Genomic DNA, 19,171 nt, shown 5'->3' on the forward strand with positions numbered 1-19,171 from the left:
CACAGTACTGAATAGCAACAAAATGCTCTGGTCATGAAGGGGGTAAAGCCTTTTTAGAGGTCAAGTGGTTAATTTCCCAGGAAGGGAATCCCCTCTGATCACAGAGGCCCTATCCTGGGTGGAGGCACTGCCAACTTGATTATCAAACCCACTCTTCTACATAAGGGCCATACACCCTATAAGATTTTCTGAAGACTTTTTCCTTCAGATTTACCTTTTCTATGTAGTGCAAGGGCCTGCAAGATTGCATACAAATTTAAAGTGTTTACGTTTGACCTCATATTATATGGTTTTGGTAAATCTAAAGGAAAAAGTCTTCAAAAAATCTTATAGTGGGTATGGCCCATTAGCAAAGGTTCTGGTTCTCTAATTTACCTATAGGTTTAGCGCAATATCCTGTTTGGGGAGGATCATTTTTCATAACACCGCCAAAAAAAGGCGGCTTTGTCAGTGCGCAGGTACTGCTACAGCTCACATTCAGGAATAGAAGCCACACACATACCTTCCAACCTTTTGATAGGAATGAGGGATACCTAGAAGCAAAAGTATGTTGGTATAGGACACCCCCCACCCCGCCACACCCCCTTTAAAGGTGAATTATAAAAAAAAAAAAAACAATTTATCTAAACACATTTTTTTTTGTTTTTTACCACTACTATTCTTTTATATTGTCTTTTGAAATTAACAAATACAGCAATTTAGAAATTGTATAAAAGGTTTAGCACTTTTTGAAAGATAAATAGTGAATAGTGCATTTTATGTACAACTATATAGATCAGACCAAAATGAGGGACAAATAGCAGGACAGAGGGACGTTGCTCCAAATCAGGAACAGTCCCTCGAAATTAGGGACATTCCCTCGAAATCCGGGACAATCCCTCAAAATCAGGGACAGTTGGGAGCTATGCACATGTGTGCATAGCCTGACATTTGTAAGTTTGCTGGCGATTTCTTTCCTGACTGGTAGAAGTCTCTTAGCAATTGTATTTGTGAGCTAAGTAGTGGAATGACAACATATATTATACAGTACAATCCTCCATTAGGTGCTGTAATTGGATTGTAGATGACAAATGCTTTTTGTTAAAGCCAATCTGTTGTGGATTTCATCGTTCCCCAAGTTATGTAATGCCGTATATAGTTCTTATTTGAAGAACCGCTACAACAGTCCTATATTTGTTATCTTGACTTTGACAAACTGCTGAAGGTTAAAGTAATTGTGAATCCAGGTCTTCTGGTGTATGATCTCCAGTCATGAGGAACAGCTAAGAATAATTGAATTTCTTTAATTTTTAACAGGATGTATTTTGTTGTAGTTACCTCTTAACAACACTTTATGATAAAGACAGAAATTATTTTCTTGTCTCTATTCTTTTGGGAACATCACAGGGTTTGCTCACTATTTTTTGTATGGCAGAAAAAAGGTAGGCTGAAATAGATATCACATCTGAAATCCTTTTTTATTTTTTTATTTTTTTTTTTTTAATATCCATGAGACACGTTTATTGTTCTCTGTGATCATAAATTAGTATGCATCCTGGCCGCTGATTGTTTACAAAACTAGGACTTTTTTTTAATTTTTTTACATCTCAGCATTGAATGACGCTTTACAAATTCAAGAATTGATTATCATCAAAATGTAGTCTTTTTTTCATTGTATTTACTGACAGCATGTAAATCAGGTATGTGTGATATAGTCAAAATGCACTGTTCTGTAATAATACTCAACACTAGATTGCAGCTTGTGGTCGGGTGGTGTAGTTAATGGAGAATAGGGAGTATAGCAGAGCTCTAAAAATATATTGAGGTGATATTTTCTTGAAAAATTAAGATATTTTTGGTATAAAGCTGAATATTTTCATATGAATTGTTTAGAATCAAATGGCATATGTGCAAAATTATTATTCTATATTTAATTCTAATAACTGTCTGGGCTCATTTGACAGATTTATTTTTTATCCTTGATTACTTTAACTTAAACTGGCCCTAAGCTGAGCGAAAATCGATCAGCAGGTGGCCTTGTCAACGCCATTCCACACAAAATCCATAGATTTATACAGGCACTGTTCGGGTATTCTGACAGCCATCGCTGCAGACTGTCAGAACATGATAGTCACAGTGGGAGATTTAATTATCAAAGCTGTTTAGCATGGATGGAGGAATCTGTTAGACATCTTTCTTTTAGCCTGCAAGCAGAACAAAAAAAATCTATATATGGTATGTTATTTCTAGCTGTAGTTATGGAGTTTCAGGAGTCAGAAAGCACCTGCTAATTGCTAACTGATAAACACATTACCCTCTCTTGGGAATTGGTGTAGGAGATCAGACATTTGACAGTCCACCCTCTGTCAGACTTTGGATGACATCTGATCTTCTATTGCTCTTTACATTAGTGGTCAGAGAGAAGAATGCTGCCTACATTGGTGGTCAGTGAGAGGAATGCTCCTTACAATGGTGGTCAGTGGGAAGAATGCTCCTAACAATGGTGGTCAGTGAGAGGAATGCTCCTTACAATGGTGGTCAGTGAGAGGAATGCTCCTTACAATGGTGGTCAGTGAGAGGAATGCTCCTTACAATGGTGGTCAGTGAGAAGAATACTCCTTACAATGGTGGTCAGAAAGAAGAATGCTGCCTACATTGGTGGTCAGTGAGAGTAATGCTCCTTACAATGGTGGTCAGTGAGAAGAATGCTCCTTTAATTGGTGGTCAGTAAGAAGAATGCTCCTTATATTGATGATCAGTAGGAAGAATGCTCCTTATATTGATGATCAGTGGGAAGAATGCTCCTTACATTGGTGGTCAGTGAGAAGAATGCACCCTACATTGATGGTTAATGAGAAGAACGACGCTTTAATTGGTGGTCAGTGAGAAGAATGCTCCTTACATTGATGATCAGTGGGAATAATGCTTCCTACATTGGTGGTCAGTGAAAAGAATGCTCCTTATATTGATGATCAGTGGGAAGAATGCTCCTTACATTGGTGGTCAGTGAGAAGAATACACCCTACATTGATGGTTAATGAGAAGAACAACGCTTTAATTGGTGGTCAGTGAGAAGAATGCTCCTTACATTGATGATCAGTGGGAAGAATGCTTCCTACATTTGTGGTCAGTGAGAAGAATGCTCCTTACATTGATGATCAGTGGGAAGAATGCTTCCTACATTGGTGGTCAGTGAGAAGAATGCTCCTTACATTGGTGCTCAGTGGGAAGAATGCTCCTTACATTGGTGGTCAGTAAGAAGACTACTCCTTACATTGATGGTGAGTGTGAAGAATTCTCCTTACATTGGTGGTCAGTAAGAAGAATTCCCCTTTACAATGGTGGTCATCGGGAGGAATGCTTCTTGCATTGATGATCAGTGAGTAGAATGCTCCTTACATTAGTGGTCAGTAAGAAAAATTCCCCTTACATTGATGGCCATCAAGAGGAATACTCCTTACATTGATGGTCATCAAGAGGAATATTCCTTACATTGATGGTCATCGGGAGGAATGCTCCTTACACTGATGATCAGTGAGAAGAATGCTCCTTACATTGGTGGTCAGTAAGAAAAATGCTCCATTCATTGGTGGTCAGTAAGAAAAATGCTCCATTCATTGGTGGTCAGTAAGAAAAATGCTCCATTCATTGGTGGTCAGTAAGAAAAATGCTCCATTCATTGGTGGTCAGTAAGGAGAATTTCCCTTACATTGGTAGTCATTGAGAGGATTGCTCCTTACATTGATGATCAGTGAGAAGAATGCCGAATGGCCCTTTCATTGATCATCAGTGAGAAGAATGCTCCTTACATTGGTGGTCAGTAAGAAGAATGCTCCTTACATTGGTGGTCAGTAAGAAGAATGCTCCTTACATTGGTGGTCAGTAAGAAGAATTCCCCTTACATTTATGGTCACCAAGAAGAATACTCCTTACATTGGTGGTCATCAGGAGGAATGCTCCTTACATTGGTGGTCAGTAAGAAGAATGCTCCTTACACTGGTGTTCAGTGAGAACTGTGCCCCCCTTACAGATACCAAACAAAAATATCATTAGTGTCAGTGGTAATTTATCTGGGGTAAAAGTTGCTAACTTCTCAAGAAATCCAGTAGCCACTGGAGGAACCTTAGGGTTCCAGAGAGCTTTGATTGAGAAAGGTCAGTCGCCAGTTGTATAAAAATGGCAACATTAACAGGGCTAACATTCTAATTACATTTATCACAATGTAAAATTAAAGTGGTTGTAAAGGCTAAAGGGTTTTTTTTTTTACCTTAACCACTTAAGCCCCAGAAGATTTTACCCCCTTCCTGACCAGGGCTTTTTTTGCGATTCGGCACTTGCAAAAATAACAATATTTTTCACATTTTTTTATATGAAATTTCCCCAAAAAATAAGTAAAAATCAAAATGTTTTAACATTTTTGGCCAATTTGTTTTCTGCTACATTTGTTTGGTAAAAAAAAATTGCAAAAAGCGTATTTTGATTGGTTTGCGCAAATGTTATTGCGTTTACTAACTAAGGGAAAGATTTCTGTCATTTTTGGTGTTTTTTTTAACGCGTAATGGCGGCGATCTGTGATTTTTTTGTAGTACTGCGACATTGTGGCGGATAGATTGGACCCTTGACTTACATTTTTGACACTTTTGGGGTTACCAGTGACATTACTGCAGTAATCAGTGCTATACATATGCACTGTTACTGCAAAATGACACTGGCAGGGAAGGGGTTAACTTTATTGAGGAAGGAGGGGTTAAGTGTGTCCCTAGGGGCATGCTTTTTACTATGACTGGACATGGCTACTAGTGTAGGAACAGTGATCAACGGTCCTACATAATAGAACCGTATGATCACTATTCATACACAGGGGAGAATGACAGGCGGCTTGTTTACATCAGCCGCCTGACTTTCTCCCTTCACGGAGGACGATCGCGAGTGACCGGCGGACATTGGGTCTGTCGGTCACACGCACTGACTTCCCAGGGAACGAGCCAGGGCGGGCGCGCGCCTCCGCGGGCGCACGCTCGCCCGCTATTGGCTCACAAGGAAGTGACAGGCTAGTGACGTATATATACGTCACTTTGCCTGGCCGGGGCTGACTGCCACCGTATATAGTCGTGCGGCGGTCGGCAACCGGTTAAAGTGGAGCTCCACCCAAAAGGGGAAGTTCTACTTTAAGATATCCTCCCCCCTCCTCTGCCTAACTTTGATTGCAATTGGAGGGTGAGGGAGCGGGTACCTAGTTCTGACAGTTTTTCTTTTCCCCCCTCCCTCCCCGAAGTGTTCTGACACATCACAGGTCCCAGAAGACTACAGGACCATTCACAATGTGCAGCGCATTGGGTAGCCGGCTGTGAAGCCGAAAGTTGCACAGTCGGCTGGCCACAGTTAGGATATCGGTGCTGGGAACCCAGAGGCTAGTGAAGGACTAGCCGGGGTGAGGATGGCGCAGGATTTTTGGACAGGTAAGTGTCCTTTTATTAAAATTCAGCAACCACAGGTCTTGTAGCTACGGACTTTTATTTTTTATTTTACAGACTGGACAACTGCTTTAATGTATTCTCTGCATTAAATAAAAAAATATTTTCCAGCTGCACCCCCATAAATACTTGAGTCCGAGCTCAGTCCAGCGCTGTGCCTGCTCTCTCTCTCTCTTCCTTCTCACTGAACTGGGGGGGGAGGGCTAAACCACCCTCTGTATGTCAATAGATGCACACAGTGGGGCTTGGAAGCAAGCCGACATAAGTACCCCCCTTTGCAAGCAGCTTGCTGGGAAGGAGGGGGGAATTAAAGGCAGGAGGAGCCAGGAACGCCGAGACCCCAGAAAAGGAGGATTGGGGCTGCTCTGTGCAAACCTATTGCATAGAGCAGGTAAGTATAACATGTTTGTTATTAAAAAAAAAAAAGTAAAAAAAGATCTTTCCCAATCACTTTATTTTTCTCATTAAGATTGTAGAAAAGAATTGGCGCATATCCCAGTGTTAAGCATATGAAAATGCCGAATAAAGCACAAGAGGTAAACTGTTTTCTTCCCCTCATTCTGTTGTATCTGTCTTAATCACTTGATAATGCATGTAGTGACTACGTCATTTGTCAGATGGGGCTTATAAAGAGAAGAACTGATTTATAAACATTGCTAGCATAGCCTGTAGCAAGCAATCGGAATAAAAATGTCATTTTTCATGTGAAAGTTAGAGAGTGGCCGACTGTGGAAATGGGTTGTCTCCCTGCAAGTATGCCAGAAATGATCTATTATCCATTTTATTCTATTAAAGACATTCCTCTTATAAGTCCAAAACTGCGGTAAGGCAGAATGGCTCTTATGTATATGCAGATCTAGATTCCCTCCAACCTTATCTGTTTTACTGACAACAGAAAGCCACCTCTGTGACAAGCATGGTATAGTAGTTGAAAGAATGTGAAACTGTTTTATATACAGTCGTTGGTAAATTCGATTGAAGGTATGTGGCCAGATTAAACTGTCAATACTTTATGAACAGAAATAGATGGGAAATTTTCCAATGGGGATGTTAGTGTTGATTGCCAGGGATTTCCTCCCCGTGTCCCTGTGCTCCTGCTTATGCTATTAATGGATTCTCTGTTACTGGCTCTGCTTGCCTTTGACCAGTTTTGTCTCCATCCCTGGTTCTGACCCCTGGCTTATTCTACTCACTCTGCCTTTTGCCTGATTGCCTGCAAATGACCTTGGCCTGCTCTCCTGACTCTGCTGCTGCCCAATTTCCTATGTATGGCCCCGGCTTGCTCCTGATTCTTGCTTCTGCTCCTGGCTGAAATCTCGTGCATGACTACTGGCTGGCTCCTGATCCTGCTCCTGGCTCTCCCTACTCCCTATCTCCTCAGCACTTCAGCCTAACGCAGGTGGCAACCCGTGCTTCTTTAGGTGTAGCATCCCCTGTTGTCACCTTTAGGGGTGCTCTGTACGCAGCCGCAAGGGAAGCCCTCTTAGCACTCCGGCCTCTGGCCAGGTACGTGACAGATGGCAAAAAAACCTGACACGGATTATAACCTTCCATTAGTCTATCTAAAATTAAAGAAAAGTTTTAACTTTAATTCTAATTTAACCTCACACCCTGCTATGCAAGGACTGCAAGAGGCTGATACCAAGTCAAACTCAGAACTTATACTACTTGAATTTAAAATTAAAGCAAAATAAAAAAAATGGTTCTCATCTAACTCAAACCTGCTTGGTATGTATATTTGTAGCCTCAGTCAGTGCTGCTTCACAAATCACGCCTACTGACGCGTTTCATGGGTGAGGTGAAATGTGTCAGTGGGCGTAGTTTGTGGAGCAGCACTGACTGAGGCTACCACATATACACATCACAACCAGAATTAGGTTAGGCAAGTGACTGCTTTTTTGCTTCAATTTCTATCACCTACTGGATAAGCCATATCTCACTTCAGCACCCTTAGGGTCCTTTCACACAGGCACCTCTGCTTGATGGACTCTTCTTGCTCACCGGGGATCTCTCCACTGATCCCTGCTGAGCAGGCGGAAGACAGGTCCGTCTCTGCTCACAGTGCAGAGCGGAGACGGATCATGTCTCACTCTCCCCTATGGGTAAATCGGGTGAAAACGGATCGCCTGTCAGTTTTCATGTGATTATATGAGATCCGACCTGCCAGATGGATGGAAAATAGGGTCACCATCCGTAGATTTTGCGGAGAGGATCGGATAGCGGCAGTCCTCAGTTGACATGTCACCGCTGACATCCGCTGCTCCATAGGAGTGAATGGAGGGTCCGATCAGGTCCACCTAAAAAACTGGATGGGGACTGCCTGTGTGAAAGGACCCTTAGGCCCTGTTCAGGCCTGAGCGTATTTCAGCTCGGAAAACGCTCATCTCTGAAGTCTCAAAAAGCCAAACAATCTCATTCATTTCAATGGCCCCCGTTCACATCTGAGCGTTTTGTCTCCAGAAAAAAAATAACTGAAGCTCAAAAAAGTACATGAGCTTCTTTTTTGACTGATTACAAGTGTTTTTGTTAGATGTCAATGCCTTCCTCCAAACACCTGTAAAAAACGTAAAAAAAAAAAAGCCCAAAAAAAAAACGCCTGAAAAAAGCCTGTAAAAAGCCCAAATAAACGCCTGAAAACTATACGCTCAGGTGTGAATGGAGCCAAAATATAACATAGTTACATAGTTAGTGAGGTTGAAAAAAGACATCAGTCCATCCAGTTCAACCTATGATGTATGTGTGTGTGTTTGCTGCTAACCGTACATTGTATATCCCTGTATGTTGTGGTCTTAAAGGTGACTGTCTAATAATTTTTTTAAACTATCGATGCTCCCGCTGATACCACTGCTTGTGGAAGAGAATTCCACATCCTTACTGCTCTGGCGGTAAAGAACCCCTTTTGTGTTTAAAGGTTAAACAGTTTTTCCTCTAGTTTTAGTGAGTGGCCACGCGTCATATTGTATTCCCTTTCTCTGAAGAGTTTGTTCCTTATGCTCGGGTCGCCAGTACAGTATTTGTACATTGATATCATATCCCCCCTCAATCGTCTCTTCTCCAGAGAGAATAGGTTCAATGCTTGTAGTCTTTCCTCATAGCTGATGTCCTCCATTCCCCTAATTATTTTTGTTGCCCTTCTCTGTACTCTTTCCAGTTCCAGCACATCCTTCCTGAGGACCGGTGCCCAGAACTGGACAGAATACTCCAGATCAGATGTGGCCGGACCAGAGTCTTGTAGAGTGGGAGAATAATCTCTTTATTTCTGGAGTGAATCCCCTTTTTTATACATCCCAGTATTCTGTTGGCTTTGCTTGCTGCGGTTTGGTATTGCATGCCACTGCCAAGTCTGTTGTCCACCAGTACTCCCAGGTCCTTTTCCATCTTAGATTCACCCAGAGGTTCCCCCCTAGCAAGTAGCTTGTGTTTGTGTTTCTGACGCCCAAGTGCATTACCTTGCATTTTTCAACATTAAACCTCATCTGCCATGTAGTTTCCCACCCCATTATTTTGTTCAGGTCGGCATGTAAGGTTTCCACATCCTGTATAGAAGTTATTGCTCTACTTAGTTTAGTATCATCCGCAAATACCAAGATTGTGCTAGATATCCCCTCCTCTAGATCATTTATGAATAAATTAAACATAATTGGTCCCAGAACAGATCCTTGGGGGACCCCACTTTCCACACCCTCCCAATCCGAATACTCCCCATTTATCACCACCCTCTGTACTCTCCCCTGGAGCCAGTTCTCTATCCAGGTACTCACCCTATGGTCTATACCTATGAACCTTAGTTTGTACAGAAAGGGTTTGTGGGGAACGGTGTCAAATACCTTTGCAAAGTCCAGATACACCACATCCACAGGCTTACCTTTATCTAGGTGGCAGCTCACTTCATCGTAGAAGGTTAATAGATTGGTTTGGCAAGAACGATTTTTCATGAATCCATGCTGATTACTACTAATAATACAGTTTTCATTACTAAAGTCTTGTATATAGTCTCTTAACCACTTAGCCCGGAGGATTTGGCTGCTCGAAAAACAGTCCCTATTTTGCGATTCGGCACTGCGTGACTTTAACGGACAATTGCGCGGTCGTGCAACGTTGTACCCAAATTAAATTGACGTCCTTATTTTCCCACAAATAAAGCTTTCTTTTGGTGGTATTTAATAATCTGTGCGAATTTTATTTTTTGTGCTATAAACAAAAAAAGAGCTACAATTTTGAAAAAATAATATTTTTCACATTTTTTTATATGAAATTTAAAAAAAAAATCAATTGAAAATTTTCTAACATCTTAGGACAATTTGTTTTCTGCTACATATTTTTGGTAAAGAAAAATCGTAATAAGCGTATTTTGATTGGTTTGCGCAAAAGGTATTGCGTTTACTAACCACGGGAAAGATTTATGTCATTTTTATTGTTTTTTTTTTCTAGTAATGGTGGCGATCTGCGATTTTTTTTTTTTGCGGCGGACAGATCGGACCCCTGGCTGACATTTTTTACACTTTTTGGGGTACCAGTGACATTACTACAGTAATCAGTGCTATAAATATGCACTGTTACTGTAAAAATGACACTGGCAGGGAAGGGGTTAACTTTACTGGTGATCAAGGGGTTAAGTATGTCCCTAAGGGCGTGATTCTAACTGTGGGGGCATGGCTTGTGATGTAATCACAGAGACATACGATCCTACATAGCAGGATCGCATAGCCTCTGTGATTACTTTAGTGAGAATGACAGAAGGCTGTGTTTACATCAGCCGTCTGTCCTTCTCCCTCTCCTGCGGGAGATTGCGAGTGGCCGGCAGCCATCGGAGCCACCGGTCACAAGCGCTGGCTCCCCAGGGAACGAGTGGGGGCGGCGCGCGCTCGCCCCCTACAGGCTCGTGGGCGAGCGACGTACCCCTACGTAACTTTGCCAGTAAGAGGCTGACTGCCTCAGTAAATAGTCGTGCGGCGGTCGGCAAGTGGTTAACATCCCCTCCAAAATCTTGCAGACTACTGATGTTAGGCTGACAGGTCTATAGTTACCCAGGATATATCTCGGCCCTTTTTTAAATGTTGGTACCACGTTGGCTTTTCTCCAATCAGCTGGCACCATACCCGTCTGTAGACTATCCGTAAAGATCAAGAATAAAGGTCTGGCTATCATCATAAAGGTCTGGCTATCCCGAGCACCAGCAGGGCTGCACACCTCGGCTTGGAGCAACACCATTAAGTTTAGAAGGGTACTAAAATACATTAAATGTATAGTACATACAGTTCCTTGAAAAAGTATTTATACGCCTTGAAATTTTCCACATTTTGTCCTTTTACAACCAAAAATGTAAATGTATTTTATTGGGATTTTATGTGACACATACAGTAATTGTGAAGTGGAAGGAAAATGATAAATGGTTTTCAATTTTTTTTTACAAAAAAATACATAAAAAGTGTGACCCTTCATTTGCATTTAGGCCTACTGAGTCAATACTTTATAGAACCACCTTTCACTGCAATTACAGCAGAAAGTCTTTTTGGGTATGTCTCTACCAGCTTTGCACATCTATAGATTGACATTTTTGCCATTTCTTCTTTGCAAAATAGCTCAAGCTCTGTTAGATTGGATGAAGAGCGTCTGTGAACAGCAATTTTCAGGTTTTGCCACAGATTCTTAATTGGATTTAGGTCTGGACTTTGACTTAGCCAATCTAAACACATGAATATGCTTTGATCTAAACCATTCCATTGTAGCTCTGGCTGTATGTTTAGGGTCATTGTCCAATATGCATTAATCTTTTCTTTGTTTTTAATCACCCATTGGAAGTTGTCTTTTAGAAACCATTGTTATTATATTATCAATGTTTGATTGATAATTTTTTTATACCATCATATGGTGTTTTTATAATTGGCATGTACTATACCAACCAAGACTGTGCAGCGGTGCCACACAGATATATAATTTTTTTATTATTTTTCACTTTGTTTTTACACAACAGAGCTGCGCCCCTTTAAGAAAATGGCTTTATATTTTTTTCTGTTTCTGCGCCAGCCCCTATTTAAACCTCCTCTGTTGTCCCATCACACGGTCTGAAGAAGGGCCCCACCTGAAACGCATTGTCAGGACAACAGACTGAACTTGCAAACTTCTGCTTCACTGGTTTCACTCACTTCCAGTGGCTCCAGCCTCAGTTTGGACGGCAAATCCAGGCAGCACTGACATCACGTCCGTCTTTCCTTCCGCTGTGCGTCCGACTTGGCGCGGGTGGCCATGGGGAAACCATCATTGTTCCACTCCTTCCCTGCCTTTCCTGTGACACTATAGGAACTGGGCTGCCATCGTCTGGGATGCATTGGGACACCTCTTCATCACCATCTTCACAGCATGAGGTACAACATGGTCACCTGTACCTTTGCACCGTCTTGGTTGGTCCCATGTCCTTACAAGTTAACCTGCTAACAACCATGCAGTGAGTTATTTCTGCCCCTGTGTGTTGCACACCATAGCATTTGGGTTTTTCACAAGTTTGCTACTGTCTCCATTATTATCATTTTGGAATTGCCTTTTAATAAACTTCATACTTCATTCATATATAGGGTGTTACATCGTTTACAATAACTATTGCTGCTATCACCCATCATCTATTGGGTTCATCTAGAGCTAAAATGTGGTCTTTTTTGTTGTGTCCATATGCTGACACAGGAAGCTGCAAAATTCTAATAGTGAATGTTGGTGACGCCATCAGTGCTATGCAGAATATCATTTTGATCACAAGAAGGATATCTGATAAGACCATACCTATTACCATTGCTTTTCATGCAGGTGAGAATTTCAGGGCAAGAATATTTGATACAGGCTAGCCAGTGCAGGGAGAATAATATTTTTAATAAACTCAACATTTTGCATTATATTCTGTTTTTTCTATAGTATATCAAAAAATCATAAGCATATGCACAACACTAACAACCTTGATGTTTCTAATATGAACATGAATATTGGAATGATTTTTTTTTTTTACAGCATCACATAAATATAACATTAGCAGTAACAGGTAAAAATAGTTTTGTCTGTTAGCACATTTCAAGAAATAATTTGTGAATTGCTGACACTTATTTCTTGTCACACGAATCAGGATGCAGTAATTAACCTGAAGTCCATAAAGGATCTTGGGAACCAGCTGGGGTTTGAATGGACCATTGTTGCACGAGAACTTGGATTCAGCAGACCGGAAATCAGACAGTTCCATACCGCCTCAATGGAAAAGAAGATTCAGGCACAGAAAATGCTAGAGTGCTGGTAATTACCATGTCATTGCTTATCAACTCTATGCAGGAGCAGCTTGTGCTTATAGATAAAAGCTCCCTGTGCCAAAGTGATCACATAAGCGTCTCTTAAAAAGAAAATATTGTAAATGCAACGTTCCACCAAAGCATATGAATAACCCCATTTATCAAAAAAGTACTATTCAGACTGCTATAATTGCTTTCAATAGATGGGCTTACAAGAGAACATTTTAACAGCAGATTAAGTATGTAGTCACTACATTTTCCTGTGTAGCTAAAATTATTTTTTTCATAGCTACTAGAAATACGATGTTCTGTCTGTTTTGGCTTTTGCAGCATATCCCATGTTAATACTTTCTAGTGAATGATGGCTTCCACATATACACAGACCGAATTATGCTTTAGTAGTTATAAGAACACACCTCTTAGGAGTCTGTGACTCCTTCCCTGCATACGTGTTCTGAGTATGCATGACATCCTGCATTCACGACAGACACAATCAGGATCCTTCATGTGCTGATACAATGGCACGTAACAGGCAATAAGCTGCATCTCTTCAAATTCACATATTATTTATAATATACAGCATTTATATAGCACTAACAGTTTGCACAGTACTTTACAAAATAGGGAGACCGTACGGTTGCAATACAATTTAAGTTAGGAGGGCACTGCTTACAGGAGCTAAAAGCGGAGTTCCGGCCTCGGGGGTGAAATTTAGATAAAAATACCCCCAGGACAGTCAGGGTTAGTATATTCTACAATGGCTAGCCTCTGAACTGTCCCGGGTCGCACTTACCTTTTAGAAGAAATACTTACCTTGAAAATTTCTTCTCCAGCGTTGCCATCTCGGATGTGGGCAGCTGAAGCCAGCGCGTCCTCTTCTGCGTCCTCTTCCATGTCCTCTCCTCCCAGAATGCGCCTGCTCTGGCCTCGCACGTCACTTCCGGTGCGGGCGCGTCATCCCTCCACAGCTTCTGGGCATGCCCAGAAGCTGTTTAGCAGGGAATGAGGCGCTGCACCGGAAGTGACGAGCGGGGCAGGCGCATTGATTCCTGGGAGCGATGACGTTCAGCCCCCAGGAATCAATGCAAAGAGGAAGTGACGGCGCGGGCCGCGGCTGCAGAAGGAGGAATTGGAAGAAAGGTGAGTATATTTTTCTTCAATAACAAGGTAAGTAAAAAAAAAAAAAAATCGTAACTATCCATTTCTTTTTCAGGTGACCAAAAGCAAGCGGATGGCCCAAAATCGATTTTGTAGATTTTGTGGGCGGAACTCCGCTTTAACCCCTTCCCGCTGTTGCCTCCCGGCCCTTTAAAAACTTCTAGATGTTAGGAGGTGGGCATTTGCGTCATGTGACCACTGTGGTTGGCTGTCACATGATCAGAAAGCTCCCGATGGCAAGTATGCATCGGGAGCTTTCCAATCCCCGTCGGTGACTGTGCTGGAAGCGTGCAGGGTACGTGCTCTCAGCACAGTTTTGTGTTTACATAGGGCCACATATGAGCGGCCTCTCTGCGTTAAAGCCCACCCGCCGAGAGGCCACATTTATGTGTGTGACTGGTGGGAAGAGGTTAAAATCTAAAAAACAAAGGATAGTGACACAAATGTAATAACTGTGGGGGTCGGTTGATGAAGAGAATAAAATTTCAGTTTCAGGTTGAGGCTGCATTCACACCTGAGCATTGCATTTGTGGGTGTTTTTTCCAGCATTTTGCTGTACATTTTTTAAACATTTTTGTCAAACATTTTTAGGTTTGGCTTTTTTATATTGACCAATAGAAAAAAATTGCATCTGTTTCATCATTTGTTACAATCTTTTTTAAGCTTTTTCATCTGCTTAATCTTCTTCCTGGTACTTTGGTTAGGGGTAGGGTTAGAGTTTAACCCTAATTCCTAACAAAATATAACTAACTAAATAAATATTAATAATAAATAACTAACACTTGGGTTAGGATTTAACCCTAACAAAATAAATAAATATCAAAAAAACACCAGGGTTAGGGGTTAATTTATTTATTTTTCGGAAATTGTTTATTTGTTATTACTATTTATTTTTTAACTTTTTTATATAATTAATTTCTTAGTATTATCTACTCATGATGAATAATATTAGTATTATTACTATTCCTTTTTAGTTTTATTTTTTTGCTTCAAAAACACATCAATCTGCCCGAATCAAGCTACAAAAGTAGCTCCAAAACTTTTTTGAGCTGCAGGCAACTTGGAGTGGAGATGTGGACCAACTCCATAGAGATGCAATGAATTTCTCTCCTCCAGCGTTTTAGAGCTTCGAACTACAAAACACTAAGGTGGAACGGGGCCTGAGGCAGGATAAGCTTTCCTGAAGAAATTAACCTTCAGGGATCGCTTAAAGGCAGACGGAGAGAGCGGTACATGTTGAGGAAGGGGGTTTCAGGGGATGGGAGAGGCTCTGGAGAGGTCCTAGAGGGGAGCATGGCAGGAGGAGACGAGGTAGCCGGTGAATCAAAGATTTTGGTAGGAGTGAAGAGGACTGTTTGGTTGATATTTTGAGACAAGATTGGTGATGTAGGTTGGGGGCAGAATTGTGGTTGGCTTTATTTGAGGTCTTCAAAATTTTGAAGTTTATGCATTGGGTGATCATAAGCCAATGGAGGGAAATCCTAGTTATGGTATGGATGTATACATATCTGATCGTGCAACCAACTTTTAGACTCCTGTTGAAGCTGGCACGTGAAAAGTGGCTACCAAGTGGAAAAAAATAAATGTAAAATTTTCAGAAAAAATATGGGCATATATTTCTCTCACATCTGTCCTAACAGCAGCTTTTGTTTCACTCAGGAAATTAGTGACTAGGTGGCAGTCCAGTATTGATGTATTTTTTTTTTTTGTTTTTAGGCTACAGGCAAAACATTGAAAGAGATTTTGCATGGGAAGCAAATTAGGAAAACCTTTCACGAGAAACACAAAGGCTGTTTGTTGTTTCAATACTTTGAATCACTGACTCAAAACCAGCATGCATGATAATGGCCTTATGTTTAAAGCCCCGTACACACGCGTCGAAAATTGGCAGGGAATTTTCGGCCAACGTCCGATCTGCCGATTTTCGGCTTGTCAGTATGATGCTTCCAAAAACCAACTCCGACTTTTCGGCCGAAAAAAATCTGGTGTGCAGACTATAAAATTTTTGTTGGCCGTCAACACAACAGCCGATTTTCGTGCAGTCAGTACAGATTTCGACAGGGAAAAATCTGATGAGCAAGACTGGGCATGCTCAGTGAAGAAAAAACACAAAGAAAACAAACCAACACATGACATCACTTCTGAAGTAGAATTTTGTTGGCCGAGAAAATTCGTGTGCAGTCTAGGCACATTCCAACCAACAAAACACAACTTGGACAAAAGTCGGACGATCGGTCGGCCGATAATCGTTGCGTGTGTACGAGGCTTTATTCTAACTTTCCTGACCTGCATACATGTTCTGTATCAGTGACTCAGAATGCATTGAAGCCATTGCATCAAGATAATAGCCAGCCAACCAGCTTTTGTGGCACGAAGTCTGTTTATTTTAATGGCTTTCAAACACTGACTTGAGTTTGTGCCCATGCAGGTATGAGAAGGCCTGGAACGATCTGAACAAGACTAAAATTCTACAAGATGCCTTGGAACGTGCTGGTAGAAAGGATCTTGCTGACAAGCTTCGCTGTCTCCACTGGGGGCATCAGAAACTGAGCAGTAGAGTGGAACTTCCTTCGGCTTTCCCCTTCCTAATTACTGTGCATAAAACGATCAACAACAAGGAAGGTCTAAAGAAGATAAACCAGCTTAGCATTAAATATATATAATATCTGCATTTCCCTGATAGCTCTGTAGCTACTTCACAAGCAGTATGTACAGTATATACTGAATGTACAGGTTATCACCTGCCTAGATAATACAGTCACTAGCATCCTTGGCTTTCACACCTAAATATGTGCTCATTACTTCTAAGGAGATGAACTGACTGCCATCAAGGAATCTTTGTTCCAGACCACATGAGCAATGAGTAAACGTAGCATGAATGGGAACCTGCCAGAGCTTTGCTTACCTGCCTCCAACCATTGATAGAGGCCATCATCATCTGAATCCACAGATCTAAGAATTACTTCTGCTCCCAGGAGTTGCATGATGGCGGGTATTAGACCCTTGGTGAAGACCAGCAAGTTGAAGTTTTATAGGTTCTCCTTACAAGAAGTTATTGGATGTTGATAAAAGATATAAACTTCTATAGTCTCTCTCTACTCAAAGTCTGCTTTGAGTAGATGATTTTCTATTGATTGTAATTAAAAATAAATTAGTTAATAAAATATTTGCATTTATTTTCTTAAGATTCCAATCATGCGAAAAGCTAATTCCTGTTTACTTTATCTGCCCATGACTGCATATTTAAAGTAAACTAAACATTCGCTTTTATTTTCTCACATAAGATAGAACCTGCAGAAACATCAATGTGACCCTGCCATTTTATATTACAGCCTTTCTCTGGAGAAAAAAAAAAATCTCCTTTGCACCACATGCAAGGGTTAAATACTCGTTTAGGTCTAGGGTACTGGAAATCGCAGTTTTACCCTCCCGATCACTTGCCAACCCTCATTTTTCTCTACTCCCCTGCGCTGCAGTGGTGCACTGTCCCTCAGCAAACTATGAGCTCTACATTGTACTTAAAGACATCACAGGACCTGTGACCAACAAAGTGTATGGGGGAAGTGGCTGTGGGGCCAGTCTAGCAGTAAAGGGGGAGCAGAAGATTGGGTAGGTGAAACTGCTTTTTCCTTAGTTTGCCCAATTTCCTTGACCGAAAAAAGCATTTAACCCTTGCTCTGGAGGGGCAGCCCCACTGCATGGAAGGATTTTCCTTTTCCCTGGAGTTCAGCTTTAATATAATCTGTTCTAAGAAATATAGAGCTGCCGCTGATGACCTTCTTCTTCTTCTTCAAAAAAAAAAATAGTACTTACCCGTTATGCTAATCTGGCTTCAGGGTTCTCTGAGTGACTGAAGGGCCAAGTCCTTAACTGCATACTTGTACTAGGTAGTGACTCCCTGTAGTGAAGACTGAGGGTCAGTATAACAGCCAATATCAGAAATTCCAGCCTCTATTTTCCCCTCAAGAAAGGTTTCCATAAAGAAGAACTCCAGGCAAAATTATTATTTTCCCATGCAGTGGGGATGTGCCAGCATTGCATGGGTTAAACTGCTCGTTTTTGTCTAGGGGATTGCAGAATGTAGATATACTTACCTAATCCACCAAAAAACAGATTTAGTCTCCAAATATGGAAAGGTTTCTTCACCGTAAGAGCTGTGAAAATGTGGAATAGACTCCCTCCAGAGGTGGTTCTGGCTAGCTCACTAGATTGCTTTAAAAAAGAATTGGATTCTTTCCTAGGTGTACATAATATAAATGGGTACTAAAATTTTTTTTAGGTAAGGTTGATCCAGGGAATATCCGATTGCCTCTCGGGGGATCAGGAAGGAATTTTTTTCCCCTGCTGTAGCAAATTGGATCATACTTTGCTGGGGGTTTTTTTTCGCCTTCCTATGGATCAACTGCAGGTATAGGATTGTGTATATGGGATTGTATGGTTGGGTTTTCAATACTGTTTTTTTTTTTTATGTTGAACCAGATGGACTTGTGTTTTTTTTTTTTTAACCTGACTAACTATGTAACCCTCTGAGCGCAAGTCCGATCCCCCCATACACTAATGTCTTGTGAATGGACTGTTCCTGATGTTATCACACTTATAGACCGGCTCTGGACGTGAAGACAGCAGGAACAGTCCACTGCTGAACGTGGGAGGTGGGGGCGTGGTTTTCCGGAGGATCTAAAGATCAGATAAGTATAGCTTTTCCTTGTGCCCCTGACAAAATGAGTAGTTAAACCACGCAGTGCAGGCAAAGCCCCACTGCATGAAAAAAACATTTTGCCCAGAGTTCTTCTTTAAGAGAACTTGAAAGGGCAGGTCTAAGGGGAGGCATCCGTATAAATGCAACAATCATTGATCTTTTTACCCGAGTGGTGTTCATTCAGTCTCAGCAGGGATTTCTAGACGGATGTCTTGCGGAGTCAGATAACAACAGTATGAATGTCACATTTGTGTTGACCATGTCCATTCCCGAGTGATACCTATGGTTGTGGGCAGATGTAAGAGGACTTGCACCCATCTATAGCTGCCAATGTTCACTCCATTCAGTAACAGTGGACCCGAACACAAACGTTTTCAATTTGGTCCAGTGGACCTGAAGGAACCCAGAGGTGGGCAGATGTAGGTGGACCCATAAGCATGTAGATTAGGGAAGTTAACGAGTGGCTGAGGAGCTGGTGTAGTAAAGGAGGGTTTCGGGTTCCTGGAGAACTGGGCCGACTTCTCAGTCGGTCACCGGCTCTTTGGTAGGGACAGATTGCACCTAAATGGGGTGGGTGCAGCCGTACTGGGTGAGAG

General features: G+C 41.6%; 1 protein-coding gene across 1 annotated transcript; it reads left to right on the plus strand.

The window, feature by feature from the left end:
* The first annotated feature begins 1,358 nt into the window (after positions 1 to 1,358).
* On the plus strand, positions 1,359 to 16,963 carry LOC309546885 (uncharacterized protein). The gene is made up of 4 exons (XM_082246579.1): positions 1,359 to 1,421; positions 5,923 to 5,989; positions 12,562 to 12,725; positions 16,305 to 16,963. Exons 2-4 carry the CDS (start codon positions 5,963 to 5,965, stop codon positions 16,537 to 16,539), a joined length of 426 nt encoding a protein of 141 aa, XP_082102705.1. The 5' UTR covers positions 1,359 to 1,421; positions 5,923 to 5,962; the 3' UTR covers positions 16,540 to 16,963.
* The last annotated feature ends 2,208 nt before the right edge of the window (positions 16,964 to 19,171 follow it).

The sequence above is a fragment of the Pelophylax lessonae genome (assembly GCF_965119305.1).
Source record: "Pelophylax lessonae genome assembly, chromosome: 2".
NCBI classification, from domain to species: Eukaryota; Metazoa; Chordata; class Amphibia; order Anura; family Ranidae; genus Pelophylax; species Pelophylax lessonae.

Coding starts and splice junctions, on each gene's coding strand:
- LOC309546885 (XM_082246579.1), top strand. CDS start 5,963: ATGAAAATGCCGAATAAAGCACAAGAG. Junction 5,990..12,561: donor TGCCGAATAAAGCACAAGAG/GTAAACTGTTTT, acceptor CACACGAATCAG/GATGCAGTAATTAACCTGAA. Junction 12,726..16,304: donor CAGAAAATGCTAGAGTGCTG/GTAATTACCATG, acceptor GTGCCCATGCAG/GTATGAGAAGGCCTGGAACG.